The following is a 20689-nucleotide window of genomic DNA, read 5'->3' on the forward strand; positions in this document are numbered from 1 at the left end:
TCATTTATCAGGGTCTGAGGTATCTCCAAGGAACATTTCTACTTCTTTTCCAAGTGAAAGTGTGTTCCATCTAAAATTCATATGAAATCCAAAGGACCTTGAATAGCCAAACAATCTTGAAAAAGAGAAGAACAAAGTTGGAGGTCTTGCCCTTCCTGATTTCAAAACTTAGTACAAAGCTACAGTAATCAAGAGTGTGGTACGGGCATAAAGACAGACATATAAACCAATGGAATAGAATAGAGAGCCCTGAAATAAACCATCACATATATGGGCAAACGATTTTCAACAAGAGTACCAAGACCATCCAATGAGGAAAAGATGATCTTTTCAACAAATGGTGCTGGGAAAACTGGATCTCTATATCTAAAGGAATGAAGTTGAATTCTTCTCCTACATGATATACAAAAATTAACTCAAAATGGATCAAAGATGCAAGAGCTAAAACTATAAAACTCTTAGAAGAAAACACAGAGGAAAAACTTTGTGACATTGAACTTGGGCAATGATTTCTTGGACATGACACCAAAAGCACAACAATTACAACAAAAATGGATAAAAGAGACTACATCAAAATGAAAAGCTTCTGTGCATCAAAGGACACAATCAAGAAAGTAAACAGACAAACTATGGTTTGGGAGAAAATACTTGCAAATCATATTTGATAAGGGTTTAATACCCAGAATATATAAAGAATTCCTACAGCTCAACAACAACAAAACAACCAACCTGATTAAAAAATAGCCAAAGGATTAGTAAAGAAATTTCTCCAAAGCGGATATGCAAATGGCCAATAAACATATGAAAAGATGCTCAACATCACTAATCATCAGAGAAAAGCAAATCAAAACCACAATGAGATACCACCTCACATCCAATAGGATGGCTACTAACCAAAAAAACCAGAAAATAACAAATGTTGGCGAGGTCGTAGAGAAATTGGAACCCTTGTCCACTGCTGGGAGGAATGTAACATGGTACAGCTGCTACGGAAAACAGTATGGTGGTCCCTCAAAAAATTAAAAGTTGAATTACCATACAATTCACCAATTCTACTTCTGAGTATATATCCAAAAAATTGAGAGTAGAGTCTCAAAAAGACATTTATTTGTACACTCATGTTCATAGCAGCATTATTCACAATACTCAAAACGTTGAAGCAACCCAAGTGTCCCTCGACACACGAATGGATAAATAAATGTGGTCCATCCATCACTTGAATATTATTCAGCCTTAAAAGGGAAGGAAATTCTGACATATACTACAACATGGATGAACCTTGAAAATATTATGGTAAGTGAAATAAGCCAGTAACAAAAGGAACAATGCTGTATGATTCCACTTTTATGAGGTACCCAGTACAGTTAAATTCAGAGACAGAAAGCAGAATGGTGGTTGTCAGGGGCTGGTCGAGGGGAGGGAGGATGAGGCGTTATTTTTTAACAGGCACGTATAGATTCTCAGTTTTGCAAGATGTAGTGAGTTCTAGAGATACACGATGGTGACGGTTGTACAACATGAATGCACGTAATGCCACTGAACGGTACACTTAAAAATTGTTAAGATAGATTTTATGTTATGCATATTTCACCGCAATTTAAAAAAATTAGCTAAGCAGGACAAGAAAAGTCCAAGTGTGATGAGAGTATGTTTGAATTATTTAGATTATCACTTAAAATCATTATTGTCTCCAGGACCACTCTGGTCCTGGCACTTGGAAATTCATGTTCACTAAACCCACAGGATCTTATTTTATGCCAAGAAAATAGCACTGCATCGAAAGCAGAAGTTGTGTGCCTGAATTCAGCCTGGAATCCTGAGTCGGCTGACTTAATTTTTTTGCCACCTGTTCTAAAATGAGCACAACTACAATCTAGTGTCCAGCACATCGCTAGGCACCCACAAAAGGTGAACAAACGAGGAACACACAAACACAACTAAACAGGCCTGGAGATCATTTTCTGATCGTACCAAATAGAGTGATGTGAGACATCGGAGGACAAAAATAATAAACTCTGCGTTTCTTATATTAACTGGAAGAAGACAGTGAACTAACATCCACCCAGGAAACCTCCATGTAAATGACCCAGAAGTGACATATAAAACAAAGCAAATCACGACATCTCAGCAGGAAGAAGAGATTCTAGTAGGTATTTCTAACTATGTGAACAGATTGAACAGTTTCCAGTTTCCAACTGGAAGAAACCACCAAAACAGCTGACTATGCTGAATCTGAAGTAAATGTCCAGCCACAGTGGAACTGTGAATTTTATTTATTTACTCGGTCTTCCAACAATGTCACCCCTAATGAGGGCTGCAGGAGTCACAGGGTACCCAGACCCACAGCATTACAAAGGGGGCCCCAGGCAAGTTCTGAAGAACTGTTGCCAGCCATGCAGAGGAAAGGAGGCTCACAAAATATCTGGCAGTGCAGGCTGGCGGGGGGTAATACGGGGAGCTCAGGCCCGGATAGGATGGACAACTTAGCCTGCTAAGTTTCTCCCAGAGGTTGTTTCTAAAAGACAGTGTAGTAGACACCCTCAGCCATTAACCTCTCCATCCTGGCTGCGAAGCCCCAACGCTGTTCAGATATCCAGCCCTCACCATACGGCCCTGTGCTGGGGAAGGTGACGCCTCCCCTACCCACCCCCGGCATAAATCCTGCCTGACTCCTCCGAGATAATCATGGTAAACTCATTTTAAGAGCTGGGATGGTTTGGCAATGGAAATGTGTCATATTGGAGACTTGTTTGGGGGTCTGGTGCTCTACTAACAGAGTCTGAAGGATAAACGCTTCCCAGAATCAAGGCCAAAAGCCTACATGTGACAAGAAGATGTGCAGAAGGAACCAAACATCTCACTCTATTTGCTCACGGTTTGTTTGGATTGCTCACGTTTATCACCCTTCCCCTTCATTAGGATTCTCCAGCAGCAAGCAACACAAATGTACTCGGGCCAACCAAAGCAAAAGGGAATTTATTAGAGGGATACTGGAGTCTTACAATACACAGGCAGGCCACTCGATCAGACTGGGGACAGACAGGAGCTCAGAGACCCCCAAAGGACAGAGAAGCAGGAAGCAGAGTGACACTGTAGCAGGAACGTCTGCTCAGGGTCCTCTGGCTCCCCGAATAAACACCTTTCATACAGACTCACTCGTCTTACTTGTTTCCTATTCTAAGCCTAAGGGATCTTATTGCCCAAGCTGGGGTCACATGACCACCCACTGGCCACACCTCGGTACTGAAAGAAAGATCTGGATCCTCCAGCTTCTATGGAGAGAGAGAGAGGCATCTAGATGTACCGTTTTTACTGGCCCACCATCCTACATACACTGTATGTGTGTGTGCCTGCGAGCATGTGTCTGTTTCAGGAAGGGAGTCCACTTAAGGACATAGGCATTCTACAGGGAAAGGAGTATAGACACTGACCAGCAAAGAAGAAAAAAAAGAAAAGAGAGGAAGGAGGGAGGAAGGGAGGGAGGGAGGGAGGAAGGAAGGAAGAGAAAGGCCCACATCATCCCTGTGACCATCACAATCGGTCATTTCTGAGTGCCAAGAAGTAAACAAATACTGTCATAATTCCCACAAGCTGGCACTATGCTAAGGAAAGGAAGAAGCAAAGGAAAAACTGCCAATTCTACCTACGAAGTAAAAAACCTGATTTTCAAAGATACTTTACAAGTCATAACAAGAAAGACGGGCTTGCTGTTTGGCAGCAGCACTTTACCTAACTCGCTGAACTCACCCAAGGCTTGAATGGCTCTGCAAAATCTTTGGTCACTTCAGATTGTCTAACTATAACCAACCTCAAAAAAGTAAAATTTATGGTTACTCTGGATATTCAAAACAATATGCCATAGGCTCTCAAGATGATTCTGGAAATTTATGACCCAATGGGATCATAACTGGATGAAACATACGTGTTCCCAAGGTTACCACAATGTCAAAGGGAAGAACGCTTCTTATTTGGATATAGAAATTCCAATGTCTTTGACAAAAGATCAAAACACTCCAAATCTACCTTGTTCTTGAACTAAAAGGCTTATAAATTCTGCTTACAAATATAAAATTAATAGATAATTAAAATGACTATTTAAAATAGATAGCACACGAACAAGTACTGAAGAAATGAAGTGGAGGCAGCATCTGAGAGCATGGGAAACTACGGGTCTCTCATGCCTTAAACCTGTGAGACGCCCTCCCTGCGTCTCCCAACAGAGCTCAGCGCTAGCGACGAGCCTCCTGGCACACAACCCTGGATGAGAATCCACTGTGCACTTGGAAAGGGCACTGCATTCTTCAACGGTTCACGAGAGCCGGAAAGACGCTTCCTGACCAAATTCAAAACAAACGGCGTGCACAGCAGTTCTCACCCAACGGGACAGTCCTGGGGACGGGCTGCTTTTCTCCTACAAGGAAAGGCCCAGCACACTGGGTGTAGCATCTCCTTCCAGAAACCTCTGGGATTCTGTACCTCCTGCCTTTGCTTACGTACCCTTCAGGTCTGAGCTGAAGTAGCTTTCCCTGTGGCACCTTCCCGTAGCTCCAAAGACTAGGTCAGCTGTGTCGCCTACATGTTCCTACAGCTCCTACAGCACATCCTACAGTGATTACTGCACCTCTGCCACCGCACAAGGCCCCAGACGGCTCACTCTCTGCCTCCTCCTCTAAGGCAGAGACTGTGTCCTCCCCATCACTGACCCACGACACCGGCACAAGGAGGCACTTGGCAAATACTTGTCAGACAAATGATGAGTATTTCTTTATGAATGTAAAACTCACGCTTGTTCCCACAATGTTTTGTCCCTCCTATTTGTCAAAGCTCAATATAAAGAATCAAAAGCACAGGCAGGACTTTAAAAGAGGCATTCGGTCTCCTTCTCCAGGTAGGCTTCTCCCAGAGATGACTCTGATGCTCACATCGGTTTCAAGTAAATCCCATCTTTTAGAGACATGGCTGGAGGATGATGGGCCTCACTACATTTTTTTTTTTTTTTAAGATTGGCACCTGAGCTAACAACTGTTGCCAATCTTTTTTTTTTTTTTTTCTGCTTTATCTCCCCCAGTACATAGTTGTATATCTTAGTTGCAGGTCCTTCTAGTTGTGGGATGTGGGACGCCGCCTCAGTGTGGCCTGACGAGCGGTGCCATGTCCGCACCCAGGATCCGAACCCTGGGCCGCCACACAGGAGCACGTGAACTTAACAACTCGGCCACGGAGCCGGCCCCCTCACTACATTTTTAATTACAGAGACAAGACATATGTCCAACTGACACAGTAAGGGGGTCCCGCAGCGAGTCCGCTCCGCTTGGCAGGGCTTGATGGCCGGCACTAAATCCTTCCAAAGGCTTCAGCTTCGTTTGGCCTCCTTTGGCGCCGGGAGACTTTACACAGTCCACGTTTTCCACATGTAAAGGTAATTAAGTAAGGGAGAGCGAGCTGCTATACGTGACATTTAATTTTCCACAGTGGGGGAAGGTGCGATGAGCTGCAGGCAAGATTGCCCGTCTCCTCGGATCCCGCACAGCCAAACGCAGCAATGCACCCCACCTGTCACACAGCTTTCCTCCTGTTCTTCAACTGGCGTGCTGGCATAGAGAGGATGATGTCGAACACAAAAAGCCAGAGAACGGAATCTGCGGTATGTGGTCAGAGCCTAGACAGCCATACACATCTGGATGACCCAGAGTGGAACAGTGTCGTTTATCCAAGTCCACGAGTGCCACAGGGCACCATTACACAATTACAGGACTGTCCAAAATCTAATGATGTGGGAAAAAACGGGGACATGTGATTATGTAAGTCATGTACACATGGCAGCAACCTGCTAATTTTCACCAATGACTCCAGACCCCTTGTGACTTATAGATCAATTAGTCTGTGAGTAAATACAAGTGTTAAACAAATATGACAAGGACGTGGTCACACACACGCATACGTCACCATAGACAGAGGCCCTGTTCACTCAGACACTGCCTGTGGCGTATTTTAACAGCTTTCTGCAATTACTGTACTGCTGATCACACTCCCAGACTGCGGCCAGTTCCCATTTTTATCTCAATTGTCAGTAAGTTTGAAAAAGAGCTGCCAAGGTATAAAAGCCAAAAATTTCTGTACAATGGAACTGCACAGAGCAACAATAATTTCAACTAAGGAAGGAAATATTGTCAAATGGAAGCAGTACCTGCAAAGAAATACAATTTACAAAAGTCAAGTTTTAAAGTAACGTTATATAACACAAACAAGTCAGGCAGTTTTAAAGAGAAGTACAATTACATCTGTCTGATGAGATGATTTAAGTGTTAACTTCCTAAAACTCGGTAACAAATTGATATTTAATTGCTTCAGGATTTGGTTCCCAAATAGGCAGAATCAGGGTTCTTGTAACAAAGGTCTGAAGGAGGTAATACATAAGCAGAGGCTGAAAGATGCACCGAAATGAGCAATAGGCCAGACAGTCAGCCTGAAAGAGAGAGGAGGGCAGGCTACATCGCACCTGAACGCACACCTGAGCAGGATGCCAACCCACACAAGGCAGAACTGATGAGCAGCAACGTATTTCCTCTTTTGATTTCCTTAAGTGCTTTAAATTCTGACACTGTTTGATATCACTTGCCTCAGTTAAATCTATTACACTATATTTTATGGACATGGGATTAGTTTGTGTTAATTAGACTTCTCCTTGTACATCCCTCAATTAAACAGCGTTCTACTCCTCGTTAGACTATCAGGTCATCATTAAAAAAGCAGCAGCAGCAGCTGCTGACAGAACTAAAAGAGATGTTTCAGGCAGGCTGTGCCCATGTCTCTTATTGAACATTCACCAGAAATGGTTTTACACAATGTCCGTAGCTATCTCTTCCAGCTGTTAATCATTATGATGTTAATTAAAGCATTCTTAAACGGTAAATGTGCTTCACTTAAAAAGCATTCGAGATTCTGGAGTTAGATGAAGTATATATGAGGGAAGAGTTCTTCTTTTTCCTCTTCTTTCCTTCTCCCTGACTTCTTTCCTTTTCCTTTACCTCGCTTCTCTACCCACCTTTCAACGTTTTTCTACCATCTTCATCATCATCATCTTCTTCATCATCATCACTCTAGCAGTGAATTGTTGAGCCCATACTGCTAGGCAATTTATATGTGTTAATACATGAGACAACTGATGAGATAGCTATGTTATCCCCATTTTACAGGTCAGGAAACTGACCCAGCTGACATACCTGGGGTAGTGAAGAGCTGGATTCCAAGCCCAGGCAGGGCGAACCCAGAGTTCCTTCTTTTAATCACTAAATCTTAGAGTTTAGTCATGCTTTAGACAGGAATTCATCATTCAGGCAAGAGTTCTCAGTCAGACAAATAGCTCCTTTTCTTACAGAAACTGAAGCATTAATTAATTAATTAATTAATAAAATGTTGGCACATAGATAACCAGATATACATCTACCGACTCAAAGAAAGGTGTCAGCATCTCTCTCGATTCAATTTAAGCTCGTTTTCCTTCACACAGTCTAGACAGGACTATGACAGTAGATTGTTCAGAATCACACCCACATCTTTTTTCTCCTATAAAAGAAGACACAGAAAATCTTCCTAACTTAGACTATTTGGGAAAGCAGCAGGGAAAGGGACTAAAGCATGAGGAATTTTGTAGAATAATGAGTTATAGACTACGTGCATTTTTAAATCCACAAAATAAGTCAAACTAACTTACTTTGATAGTTGCCTTTGGAGAATAAATAATCTAGACTTGCTTGGTAGGAGCTGAAAGGGACTTTATCCTGTAAAGCTTTCTGAATGTTCACTATGTGCTAGGCAGCATAATCCAGTGACCACGCAGAAAAGGCGCATACTCAGGTTATATATTTTGAATGTACATTAATACTTCTAAATTGCTTAAAGCTGCATCCAGTAGGTCAGTGCTCAGCAGCATCCTCAGCTTGCTCACACTATTAATTCACTCAACAACTTCTTTCCTTGATCCTGATCTCTTCTGAACAATCAAAATTGAAATCATCATACACAAAATTAAAGGGGCTTTATTACTGTCATTAAAACGCTACTCAGCCTACTTGTCTGTATTCTAAATAATTTCAAATCATTTAACCTTTCTTTTTTGAAGGAAGGTCCTATTTCCTAACTACTTAATTGCATTAAATGATTTCCTTTGGATACTATTCCATGTTCTTTTTACTCTCTTTAAACGGGACGGCCCAGGGGCCAGCCCCGTGGCCAAGCGGTTAAGTTTGCACACTCTGTTTCAGTGGCCCAGGGTTTGCTGGTTTGGATCCCGGGCACGGGGACATGGCACCGTTCATCAGGCCATGCTGAGGCGGCATCCCACATAGCACAACCAGAAGGACCTATAACCAGAATATACAGCTACGTACTGGGGGCTTTGGGGAGAAGAAGAAGAAAAAAACATAAATAAAAAAGGAAGATTGGCAACAGATGATAGCTCAGGTGCCAAGCTCTAAAAAATAAATAAATAAATAAATAATAAAATGAGATGGCCCAGCATGGGTGATGCAGGCCCACAAACACAGCAGATGTCCCTTCCTCAAGTCTGTTCCTGTTTTCATCATCTAACTGGAATGTTGCGACCTCTGGCAGCAGGAAGGGCAGAGAAACCCCGAAAGCCGGTCGGTGTCTGGTCGAGGGCTTCAGGAGAGTGAGCCAGAGGGGCTGTCTCAGCAGGAAGAGACGTGAGCAGGGGAAGGCTTCCCTCTCTAAAAGCAGGAGTGACACTGGAAAGCTAGAGCGTGCTCCCGAGTGGAAGGAAAAGGTGCCAGTGGGATTTCTTCAGGAGCAGGAATATTTCATCACCTGCCTCAGTGCCCACGTCTGGGAACAAAACTACCCCTGAACCCCGTGGCCCCCGGGAACGCACAGCCTCACTGACAGCTAAGGAACGAGAAGAGGAAGAATAATGATGACCACCACTGTCACTAAACACCAGCCGACACCCTTTCAGCCGTCACTCTGTGCCAGACATTGTGCTGAGCATTTCAAATTCTGAAATATCACAAGAATGAGGTACTTGCTTTATTATCCCCATTTTACAGATGATAAGTGAGGCCCAGAGGGAAAAGAAGCAGAGCCACAGCTAACACACAGGGTTAGTTACATCACTTAAAATAATTCACTATTTCACTAGTCCATTAACAGAAAATAAAGCCTCACTCCATTGCTGATGTGGCGACGACGGCCACCAACAAGGACTCCCAGCCCTGAGTCACTTCTGCAAAGGGCTCCTTCAGCTGGCAGGTGAGGGATGGGGACAGAGGGGCCCAGACACACACAGAGGGCTCCACCTCCTCCACTCCGGATTTCTCAGTGCCCTCAATACGAAGCTCCTGAAACTTCCCTGAGTTCTGTTGTCCTGCCTGTTCTTTGGTGAAGATGTCAATGAGTCAGCAAATGCACCCAACGATGGTGACAGGAGGAGGACAACCTAGATGGTTCTATTCTATTTATAGACAGGGTAATCAGATCAAGAAGGGAAGAATTTTCTTAAATTGAAGTACCAATGCCAGCCTCAACTACTAATTCTATCATGTGAAACGTAAATAACAGGGAAACCTCATAATCAAACAATCCAACCTTCACTTAGTTACAGTTACAAAAGGAAAACATATTTTTAGAATACAGTCATTTGGTTACACAAATAATAAAATCTCCAGGAGAGATCTTAGATTTTAGGAAACCAGATGTATCTATCTCACCTGATGAAGACCAGCTTGACCTTTGACGGGGCAGTCTTAATAATGGCAGACGCATTTTGGTGACTTCTTCCATACAGGATCTGATTGTTGATCTGATGGGGAAAAAATAAAATGCACTTGTAAAATGCAAAAGGTACATTTATACATGTACACAAGTTTGTACGTACATCTTTGGAATTCAAGAGTGAAGTCATTTCTAAGGGGGCACATGCAAGACTAATGCTAAAAATCTTTATATCCTTTGTATTATAGAGTCAAACACTAATTCTAAACAGCTATTACAATCTCTTAAGTTTAGTTTTGAGTGTAGTTAATAAAGAACAGACAGCCTGTGACCCTTTTCTAAACTTCAAGAGAGCAGTGGTTGAGCTGGATGCAGAAAGTTTATGATGGATACTCCATGTCCTACAACTTAGCCAGATTCCTACACAATGTAGGAAACAGACCACACTCAGATGCCCACAGAGCTCTGCAGGGCCCGTTCACCAGACTCTGTAAACGCGTCAAGGTGATTACATAGCATGCATTTTGTTACCACAGAGGAGGTAAATACTATGTCCCCATTTTAAGTCAAATTTTTGATCAATTACACAGAAAGATTTTCCCATACACAATCAATGAGCCACCTGATTTTATTCAAGATGTGGTGGGGTTTTTAACTTGACTGAATTCACCTGAATATTGTCTAAAAATATTTACATTCTAAACTTTTTCACTCCAGATTTTTCCATTGATATGGCTATCATGATGGCCATAATCAACCTTTATTTTATTTCATCCTATTGAGAACAGCTGGCAGAGTTTGCCCCCCCATCTCTTTCATAAGTAGTTAATGATCTATCCTAGTGTCCCTATTTAACTGAGGCCCTGATAATTTCTACCATTTAAGGGATAGTACAGTATACTATATAAGGGATAGAAAAAGGGATTAAAGGATATGGTTTTTGTTTGTTTGTTTTTGATGAGGAAGATTGGCCCTGAGCTAACATCTGTGCCAATCTCCGTCTTTTTTTTTCATACGTGGGACGCCGCCACAGCATGGGGCTTGATGAGTGGTGTGTAGGTCTACACCCAGGATCTGAACCCACGAACCCCAGGCTGCTGAGGCAGAGTGTGCAAACTTAACCGCTGGGCTGCACTGGGCTGGCCCCGGATTTATGCTTTTTGTAATGAGCATCTAATTTGTCCTTAAGGTCTCTGAAATTGTGCATTTGAAGACACCTCTGAAAAAGGCATCATTTTTGTCATCACAGCTGTAATGAAAAAGCGTACGGAAGCGAAGAGTTCAAAGGATGGAATGAACATACAATATTGTGAACCGTCTACATGAAGCTGCTCCAGCACCTTGAAGTGGCAGAGCCCCGACTCACACCCGAGGCCACGGCAAAGACCACACTCGAGCTGCCTCCTCACTATGCCTCTCCTACCGGCCCTCATTCTTCACCAAGACAACCACTCACACAGAAATCCACTGATCTTCCACGCTGTCATTTCTCTGTGCCTCAGTTTCCTCTTCTCTAAAAGGAACCTAAGCACCTACTTCATAAAACTGTTGTGAGAATTAAATAAGATAATGCCCCTAAGTATTTTTGAGTAATAAAATTTGATACACAAAATATCTTTAATTTCTGTGTGTTCAAAACTACCCAGCATCCCATATACAAAATAGAGGAAGCCTGGCTCAGGGTTAATCTTCCTCACCAAAGAAAGTAAATAGATAAAAAATAAAGTATTCAGAGAAAAAAAACATGCCCACCCTCTAGATTATATATTTTCTCCTAATACTTTCATGAGGTTTTTTCCCTTATGTTTACATTTTCTTATCTAACTTATAAGGGTATGTAAATCACAGAGTCATTCAGAGTAATGTGGAAAAGCTGACTTAATGACATAGGAAATGTCCAAAATGTATCACGCGGCAAAACCTGGTAATAAAATATTATGTCTAGCATAACCATATTTTTCAATCTCTTTAATTTACAATGAACTACAAATAAAGATCTTTAAATCCCAATTTTGGAGTGAGATGATGCGTGGAATATGCTGGATTCAATGCCTGGCATTAGGTAATTATTCACGAATGTCTCCCCCGCGGTTCCTGGCTTCTGCGTTCAGAAAGTCTTTCTAAACCACAACCCGTCAAACCTTCCTGTCTTTGAATTCTATGGTATTAGCTTTATAAAATTTCTCTTTCTGCACGTACACCTCACCCGACATGGCAAAGGCGGTCCTCGCTGGGTGTGAGCATCAGTGCACACGTATTTACTGAGCTGAGCTGAACTTCCGAGGGCAGGAGCCAGTGTCCCCTGCACCCCCAGATGCTCAGGCACAGCCTGCACACAGTGGCACTCAACGAAGATACCGAATCACAGGGCGCTGGATGGAAGTGGCACTTCCATTAATAACTGCTAGCGCGCTTTCTCAGAGGTGGGCTCCAACCTCAAAGTGACCAAGATTAAAGAAAAATGCTTTTTTTTTTGTATTAGCAAAAGCTTGAGTGTATAGAAAATTGAGCTGTTTCATGTTTATTGAGATGCCTGCTTTTTAGCCATGATCCTCCATTTTGATAGAATAGACCACACAGTCCTACTATTCTGAGAGGGAAAAATTACAGCCCAAATGCAGAAAGCAGATCGTTAATTTTAATTTACTAAGAGTGAATCTGCAGCAATGCCTTCGGTGGCACCGTCTCTGAACAGGCAGAGGCTCTGGCAGCGGAAAGGTAGAGCAGTGCGTTGCCGTGGATGCTCTTCCAGAGCCAAGGACTGTGGGGTTTACTGCTACGGCAGCTGGCCCCCGCCAACGTTCAGAGGCCTCTGGAGAAAGTCCCCTCGCTCGCTGGAAAACTGGGAACAGAACAAGACCACAGGAAGGAGTGGAAGCTGCTTAACTGGATTAAATCTAAAAGGGAAAAGCACCTCTCGGGATGAAAAAAATCCAAGACGAAGCCTCTTTCCTGGCCTCAGACATGACACACGAGCAGCTGCTGGGCTTCAGCAGAGCTGCGTTTTCTCAGACCTTCTTTAATATGAAACAATTTCATTATTTACATGAAAGGTATATAGCTTCCCACGACATAAGCAGTTCTTGTATTTCTTTATCACTAAAGGAAACACACTCCAGAGAAAACTCAGTAAGTAATTAGAAAGAATATGACTCATTTTTTGCACAATTAACTTTACACCGTCACTTGTTCTATTTCCGAGAACCTGCTGCTCCCCGAGGGCACTGTTCTTTAAGCAACAGATGTAGGAGACCTTCTAAGTACGGCACAGGCGAAAGAGGAAGCACTCTTCATCTCCTGGAAGTCTTTCAAGCTAATTCTAATTAATAATAGCTACATGTACCGAGTGCTTGCTCTGTGCCAGAGGCTCAGCGGAGCCCCCTCTGCACAGCGTCTCACTGAGATCTCAGAACAACGGGTGTCACGTACTTGCACCAGATGATGAGCCTCCAAGAGCTTGAGGAACGTGCCCAAGCTGATTCAGCTCTAGTTTAAAAGGTTGTAACGCTAAGGCGCACCCAGAGGTCACCTCAACTGTATGGTGTGCATAAAAGTCAGATGATCTCTAAAGGTCGTCTTTATAAAGATGTGTACTAAGTAAACTGAGCAGCCACAGCAGGATGCTACTCACCCACTCTCCTAGTTCCTGGAGTTTTGGGTTACAGACGTTAGAATTAAACACTTCCCCACAGCGCACAGAGGAAATGCCCCATTGTTGACTCTGCAGCTTTTTTTGTTTGGAGGAAGATTAGCCCTGAGCTAACATCCACTGCCAGTCCTCTTTTTGCTGAGGAAGACTGGCCCTGAGCTAACATCCATGCCCATCTTCCTCTATTTTATATGTGGGACACCTACCACAGCATGGCTTGCCAAGCAGTGCATAGGTCCACACCTGGGATCCGAACTGGCGAACCCTGGGCTACCCAAGCAGAGAGCACGAACTTAACTGCTGCACCACCGGGCTGGCTGACTGTGGGGCTTCTGAAGGCCCAAACGCACTATGGAGTCCCATAAGACCGTGCCTTTCTCTTTGTGCAAACTGCACCCCGAACAATAATATACACTTATTATACACTTTTTCATTGTACAAATATATATGGATTGACCACCCTTTTAATTTGTCTGACCCAAACCAAAGGAAAACAATCAAAATATTTCATTTTGGGGCAAACACTGCTCCCATCCTTTCAGAATATGAGTAATCATTCAGATTATCTAGAAACTGGACAAACATTATTATTTTCCATTTGCTTCCAGTAAACTGAGAAGTAGAGAAACTAAGTACCTTTCCCAAAGTTTCTCCTTTCAAAGGTGACTCGATATATGGAAAGAATAATAAATTCAGATATGTCCTTATCTTTGATCTTACCTTATAATGGCGGGAAGTCCTGATTTGGCATTTCCACTCCACCCAAATAATCTATTATCTTAAAATCTGAGATCTACAACTCTTCCGTTCAAGGGTAACCATATATCCTAATTCTTCTGGAGCAGTGCACTTTGTGCATGTTGTTCCAATTATTAGTAGTGCTCCCTCTCAAAAGTAACCCAGTTTGGATGATAAGTTATATCTTTATCCTACATTCATCAAGCCATGACTACGGGAAGTGTATTTCATGCCATTCCGTCTTGATTTCCACATCACTAAATGAGAAAGCCAGACCAGACAGGGGATGCAGTAGAGACTGGGGACCTTGGCCAGCACGCAACCACTTCTCTTTGCAAGGGATGGTCCTTTAAACCTTCCGGTCACAAATACCATCCATAATGATGGGCATCCAAGTTTATATCGCTAATTATGTCACTCCAGGCTGAAGCTGGAGGCTATATGATGCAGGCTGGGACATCCAGAGTCTCTCTTTTGGGGGTTTTCAGTGGTGGCTGAGACACAGGTAATGATTCTCTACATCTCTGAGCTTCTGTGAGATGGCCATACTCTGCCACACAGATGAAGGGGCAGGAAAAGCTGTCACTTCTCGAGGCCCCCACACATCCTGATCTTCAGGCTCCAGGAGGGACAGCCATACCATTCACCAAAGGGAGTGAACTCTCCTTTTTTTTGGTTAAATTACCTTGAACTAATTTCTGGTTTTTGCCATCGAAAAGTCTGCCAATACAGTATCTGGGGTCCCTTCTAACTTTAAATATTGATCAATGCATCCAGGTGACACACCTCCCTCCATCTCCTGGTCTTGTGCTTGCTCAGACACTCAGTAATTTCCCTGAAGGCATTCAAAAGGAAAAAAAGAAGAGAGAGACAAAGGAAGGCTTTTTTTTTTTTTTTTGAGGAAGATTAGCCCTGAGCTAACTGCCGCCAATCCTCCTTTTTTTTGCTGAGGAAGGCTGGCCATGAGCTAACATCCGTGCCCAACCTCCTCCACTTTATATGTGGGACACCTGCCACAGCAAGGCTTGTCAAGTGGTGCCGTGTCCACACCCGGGATCTGAAACGGCGAACCCTGGGCCGCTGAAGCAGAACGTGTGCACTTAGCCAGTGCACCACTGGGTTGGCCCCAAATGAAGGCTTTCTGTCCATAGGAGCTTTCTATGCTCTTATCTACAGTTCTGGCTTTCTTATCTGTGTTTGGCTTCCTCTTCTGATTCCTGACAATGGGCCTTCAGAGATCCTCCACGTGGTCAGTAACTTCTATCTCGGCTCCATGATCCCTGGTCCCAGAAAGTCACTAACATTTTATCACAGGTAAGTTAGCTCATCTTTTCCTAAGTTCTGAATTTCCAGTGCAATGAATCATCATTCAGGAGAAAATTATAGCAGCTCTAGATACTGAAGACAACAGCACCAAATGAGAAACATCTGTATTTGTAAAAGTTATGTCATATTTTAATGAGTTTTCATTGTGATTCATATTTCCCCTCATGGGTTGGTTTCTGCTACTGTAGTGGAAAAAAAAATATATACACTTATTTTAGGGAAACTCTGTATATTTAGGTACCAGAGATAGGATACTTAATTGCAATATTTTATAATTTATAGAAGTAGAATTAGGGTTACTCCAGCAAAGATTCAGGGAAAGTAAATGGGTGTAAATCCTTCTGTTATACTACATAAATGTTCACTTTAGAGGTCTCTGAGATTTGTTTCAATAAAATTAATTATTCAAAAATATCATGAAGAGATAGATTTTCAACTCCTCCTAATTTTCCATAGTTCAACTGAACATGAATATAAATTCATGCTGGAGAGTGGCTCAGCTGAATCCATTCAAAAAACTTACCAAATTTGGAGTAAAACAATTTACTTAAGTTCAGATTAGAAATATTAATTATACAAAAATTAAAACTGAGTTCAAGGAACAGATTTGCCTGAGGTTCGAATATGTTGTGATATGTTATATTCAGCAAGAGCTCCTCTGCACAAGCTTTATTAAAGGAGAAGGATTCATCACGAGCAGCGACAAGTTATCGCTAAAGAACTGAGCTGCAATTCAGGCGACTGGAAGGGCTGATAATGAGATCTGAGAGTCCTCCCGACTTCACTCTTGAATATATCCTACATTTTACATTTCAAGACAGTAGAATCTATAGGGTAACTTTTTTTTCTCTAATATACTCTTTTATTGAGTATAACACACAAGCAGGAAAAAACAAATAGTAAGTATTTATAACTTGATGAATCTTTTTATAGGTTAATTTTTAATCTAACAATTTCATTTCTAAGAATTTATCCTGAAAACATTAAAAACCTGGGTGTCAAATAAGGGGTTAATGTCCCAAAATATATAAAGAACTCATACAATTCAACAACAAAAAACCAAACAACTCCATTAAAACATGGGCAGAGGATCTGAATAGATTTTTCTCCAAAGAAGATATATGGATGTCCAAGAGGTACATGAAAAGATGTTCAACATCACTAATTATTAGGGAAATGCAAATGATATCTACAATGAGATATCAACTTAGGCCTGTCAGAATGGCTGTAATTAACAAGACAAGAAATAACAAGCGTTGGAGAGGATGTGGAGAAAAAGGAACCCTCACACACTGCTGGTGGGAATGCAAACTTGTGCAGCCACTGTGGAAAACAGTATGGGGATTCCTCAAAAAATTAAGAATAGAGGGGGCTGGCCCAGTGGCATAGCAGTTGCGTTCATGCTCTCTGCTTTGGCAGCCTGGGGTTCACTGGTTTGGATCCTGGGCGTGGACCTATCCACCGCTTACCAAACCATGCTGTGGCAGGCGTCCCACATATAAAGTAGAAGAAGATGGGCACAGATGTTAGCTTAGGACCAGTCTTCCTCAGCAAAAAGAGAAGGATTGGCAGTGGATGTTAGCTCAGGGCTAATCTTCCTCAAAAAAAAACATTAAGAATAGAATCATCATATGATCCAGCAATTCTACTTCTGGATATTTATCCAAAGAACACAAAAATACAGATTCAAAAAGATGTATGCACCCCCATGTTCACTGCAGTATTATTCACAATAGCCACGACTTGGAAACAACCAAGGTGACCATCAACAGATGAAGGGATAAAGATGTGATACACACACACACACACACACACACACACACACACACACACACACACACTGGAATACTAATACTACTCAGCCATAAAAAAGATGAAATCTTGCCATTTGTGACAACAGGGATAGATGCTGAGGGTAGTATTCTAAGCGAAATGTCAGATGCAGAAAGCCCAATACTATACGATTTCACTCATATGTGGAAGATAAACAGACACATAGATACAGAGAACAGATTGGTGATTACAGAGGGGAAGATGGTGGGGGTAGGGTGAAAGGGGCGATGGGGCACGCACATACGTATGATGATGGACGGCAACTAGACTTTCGGTGGTGAACATGATGCAGTCAACAAGGAAACGGAAATATAATGATGTACACTTGAAATTTATATAACCTTATAAACCAATGCTACCTCAGAAAGAAAAAACCCAAACCCAGGCATGAAAACACCTACCACAGCCACACTCATAATACAGAAAAAATGGAAAACGATACATTCATCAACAAAAGGTTTATTATATTTGCCATTGTACATCAACAAATGGAAAACTGTCCATTAAAAGAAGGTGAAGGCGGGTGCTATCGGCGTAGATCCACTGCCATAAAAAGGTGGCATTACTGAGTGAAAACACTAAGTGACAAAGTAGCACGTAATCTATTTATCACATTATTTTCGTTGACGTAGAAGTTTCTGTCTGAGTCTAAAGAAAGCTCGAGTGTCTCTACCCGATGTCAACAGCAACAGTATCCGACGCTGGGATTTAAGGTGACTTCCAGTTTGTTTTTCTACACTGATGTTTTATAACTACTCTGGAATAATATCATTTAATAAATGCTTACAATACACAAGACATACGTGCACACACACCCGCCTTGAATACATAATTTAAGTCTCACACAGACCAGTAGAGGGTGCATTATTACTCATTATACAGACGGAGAAACTGAGGTGAAGTGAGCTCAAGGAATTTGACCAATATCATGTGTCTAGAGCCAGTATTTATAGCCAAATTTATTTGAGTCCAAAAGCCTGTCCTGTTAATTAGAAAACATTCCTAAGGGTATTTACCTGGGGTAGAAAAAAAAAAAACATGGGATAAATAACCCATTTTTAATCTTATGGAATTTTAAATCCAATTAATAGGGCCTCGCAAAATAGAAGGTCCAGACCAAGAAATATTCTAGTAAAAGTATAATAGATGCGTGTTATGTCTATCGATTTATTCACTTATTCAACAGTCATTGTGCACGTGATGAGGATACGGAAATTTTCATCACCACCATCCCCACAGCTAGCATGTACCAAGCAGTAAGTAAGTTTCAGACACCAGATTCTCTGAAAGTCTCTTTGTAGGAATTACTTCAGTCAGTCAGAGATGGTCCCTGCCCTCAAGCATCTGGTACTCTAATAAGTGACAGTCTTGGGAACAAATCATCGCACTGCCACCTGATGGATGTGGGCACAAAGCAAGAAGGGATATCTCTTCCTGGAGCCGTGGGTTGGTCTGGAGGAGCAGGCACGGGGGACCGAGCGGCAGGTGCGCACCAGGACTGGGAATAGCATGTGAAAAGACCTGCAGGATGAAGCCGCCCAGTCCCTTCTAGGAACCACAGGTGATGCAGTACGGCCCTCTCGGGAGGAAGGAGACTAACCGAGGAGAGAGGTAACCAGACCCTGTCCAGAGACCCATGCACTGTAGAATATCTTCCCTTCCAAAAACCCTGGGCACCAGCCCCCATAAAGGGTGGTCCTCACTTCCCAAGCACGGCTCCAGTTTGCAGACTGGAGAACTGGAGTGGGAGGGGCACAGAGGACAGGGACGGAACAGGAAGAGGACTGGAATGACGCCCAGGAAAACACAACCTCACCAGAAGGGGGAAACATTTCTGAATAAATTAGTATATTAATTCTTTTTTCAAAACAACAAAATAATATACATCAAGCTCCGATATCTTAATACTTTGGGCCAAGGAGCAGGTTTTAAGGACTCAGTTTAATCGGTGCAGTACCAAAATGAGGCCTCCGGCAACTTCGATTTAATCTACTTCTCGTGAAGTCCAATGTTCCCAAAAGAATATGTTCATTGAAAAGGCTTAAGCGTGAGATGTTTATTTTCTCTCAAACTAATTAAAGCGAAATACCTTCTAAAGGCAAAGTAATAGTAACATATAGCTCACATCTTTCTAAATTTGATATATTAGGAAAATAGTGAGATATTCTTTTGAATCCTAAATGCTGACAATTTTGAAAACTACTGACTTGAAGGAGGTGAGCAGAGAAGTGTGCTTACGTGCTGCTCCGATTTTTAGAGCTTCTGTAGACCTCGCCGCAGTTGCTCCAGGCGGTTCTTTATGAGATGAGGCAGTGCCTGTGGGTAAATCCCCGTCACCTTCAGGGTGTGGGAAGGAACAGCGACGGGAAGGACCCTCAGCCTCCCAACAGCCCGGAACCACTGCAGGGGAGCATGTCCTCCCGGGTGGCCGAGCCATGACAGCTGACTCTGGCAGTGAGATCATCAGTCACATAAATAAACAGGACTCGGTGACCAGTGGCCTGGAATTCCTCCTTCCAAGACATCAGTACCTCAGCAAAGACTCCCCAGACGATGCCCAGCTTAATGTGTGCCTCTTGCATGCAAATGCTCTAATTCCCTCTCTTACCAGAAGTTTCTCTTGCCTTCAAAATATTCTCCGTGCTGCTTCTACAGACAAAGCCACAAACCCAAGCAGTCATCAAAGGGATCATCAACGCCCCCAGCTCCCCTCCTTCCAACCCCAGTTTCTTTCCTTTCTAAACACTAAACTCGCCAGTGTGTCAGTCCTGCAGAGGCAGGATTATGTCCTGTGCCTTTAACTGCATCTAAAGTACACCCCCATGGCGTCGGGCATGTCCCCCTGCTCCACATGACAGGCAGGCGCCCGTGAACTCTGTAAGAGGACACGGAGACTCACAAACTCCACAACTTGCACACGGCTTGCAGGGAAATCAGTGCAGAGTCAGAATCCAAACTTGGTCTCCCAGTCCCAAAGCGTCTTCCGTAGGCATGGGGCCTCAGGAATGGGGACACGTATGTTCAACTTGATGCCACGGGATGCCTGCTACTTTGCTTAATATTCATCCTAATTACCCCCACCCCATCCCCACCCACCTCCCACCCTCTCCAGAAGATCCCCCAGCACCCAATTCTCATTCCAAACTCTGCACAGTGGTCAAGCCAGGGAAAAATCCAATTCAAGTGTCAGCTTTAAAACTATGCCTCCCCAGAGGATAGCCCCAATTTCTCAGTCACTTCCTTGTGTGTACATGTATGACACACATGTGAAGAATTTCTTTCAATGAGAAAAAGTGCACCTGTGAGGTTGGCTAAGGTCTGATAATATCCAGGGTTTGCCGGCTTTGCGGGGAATAGTCTCTCTTATATACTGTTAGTGGGGCGGAAAACTTGTGTAACACTAAAGAAAGATAA

At 42.8% G+C, this 20689-nt stretch overlaps 1 protein-coding gene across 11 annotated transcripts in view; it reads right to left on the reverse strand.

Moving 5' to 3' along the window:
- PATJ (PATJ crumbs cell polarity complex component) overlaps nt 1-20689 on the reverse strand; it is a 303918-nt gene that overhangs the window by 101520 nt on the left and 181709 nt on the right. For all 11 annotated transcript variants that reach the window (XR_011532436.1, XR_011532435.1, XR_011532437.1 and 8 more), the window contains one exon: nt 9726-9817. Coding sequence is in view for 8 of the 11 variants with exons in the window: in XM_070592216.1 (XP_070448317.1) it covers nt 9726-9817 (92 nt within the window). In the remaining 3 variants the exon portion in view is untranslated. The remainder of the gene's footprint in view (nt 1-9725; nt 9818-20689) is intronic.

This window comes from Equus przewalskii, chromosome 24, assembly GCF_037783145.1.
Source record: "Equus przewalskii isolate Varuska chromosome 24, EquPr2, whole genome shotgun sequence".
NCBI classification, from domain to species: Eukaryota; Metazoa; Chordata; class Mammalia; order Perissodactyla; family Equidae; genus Equus; species Equus przewalskii.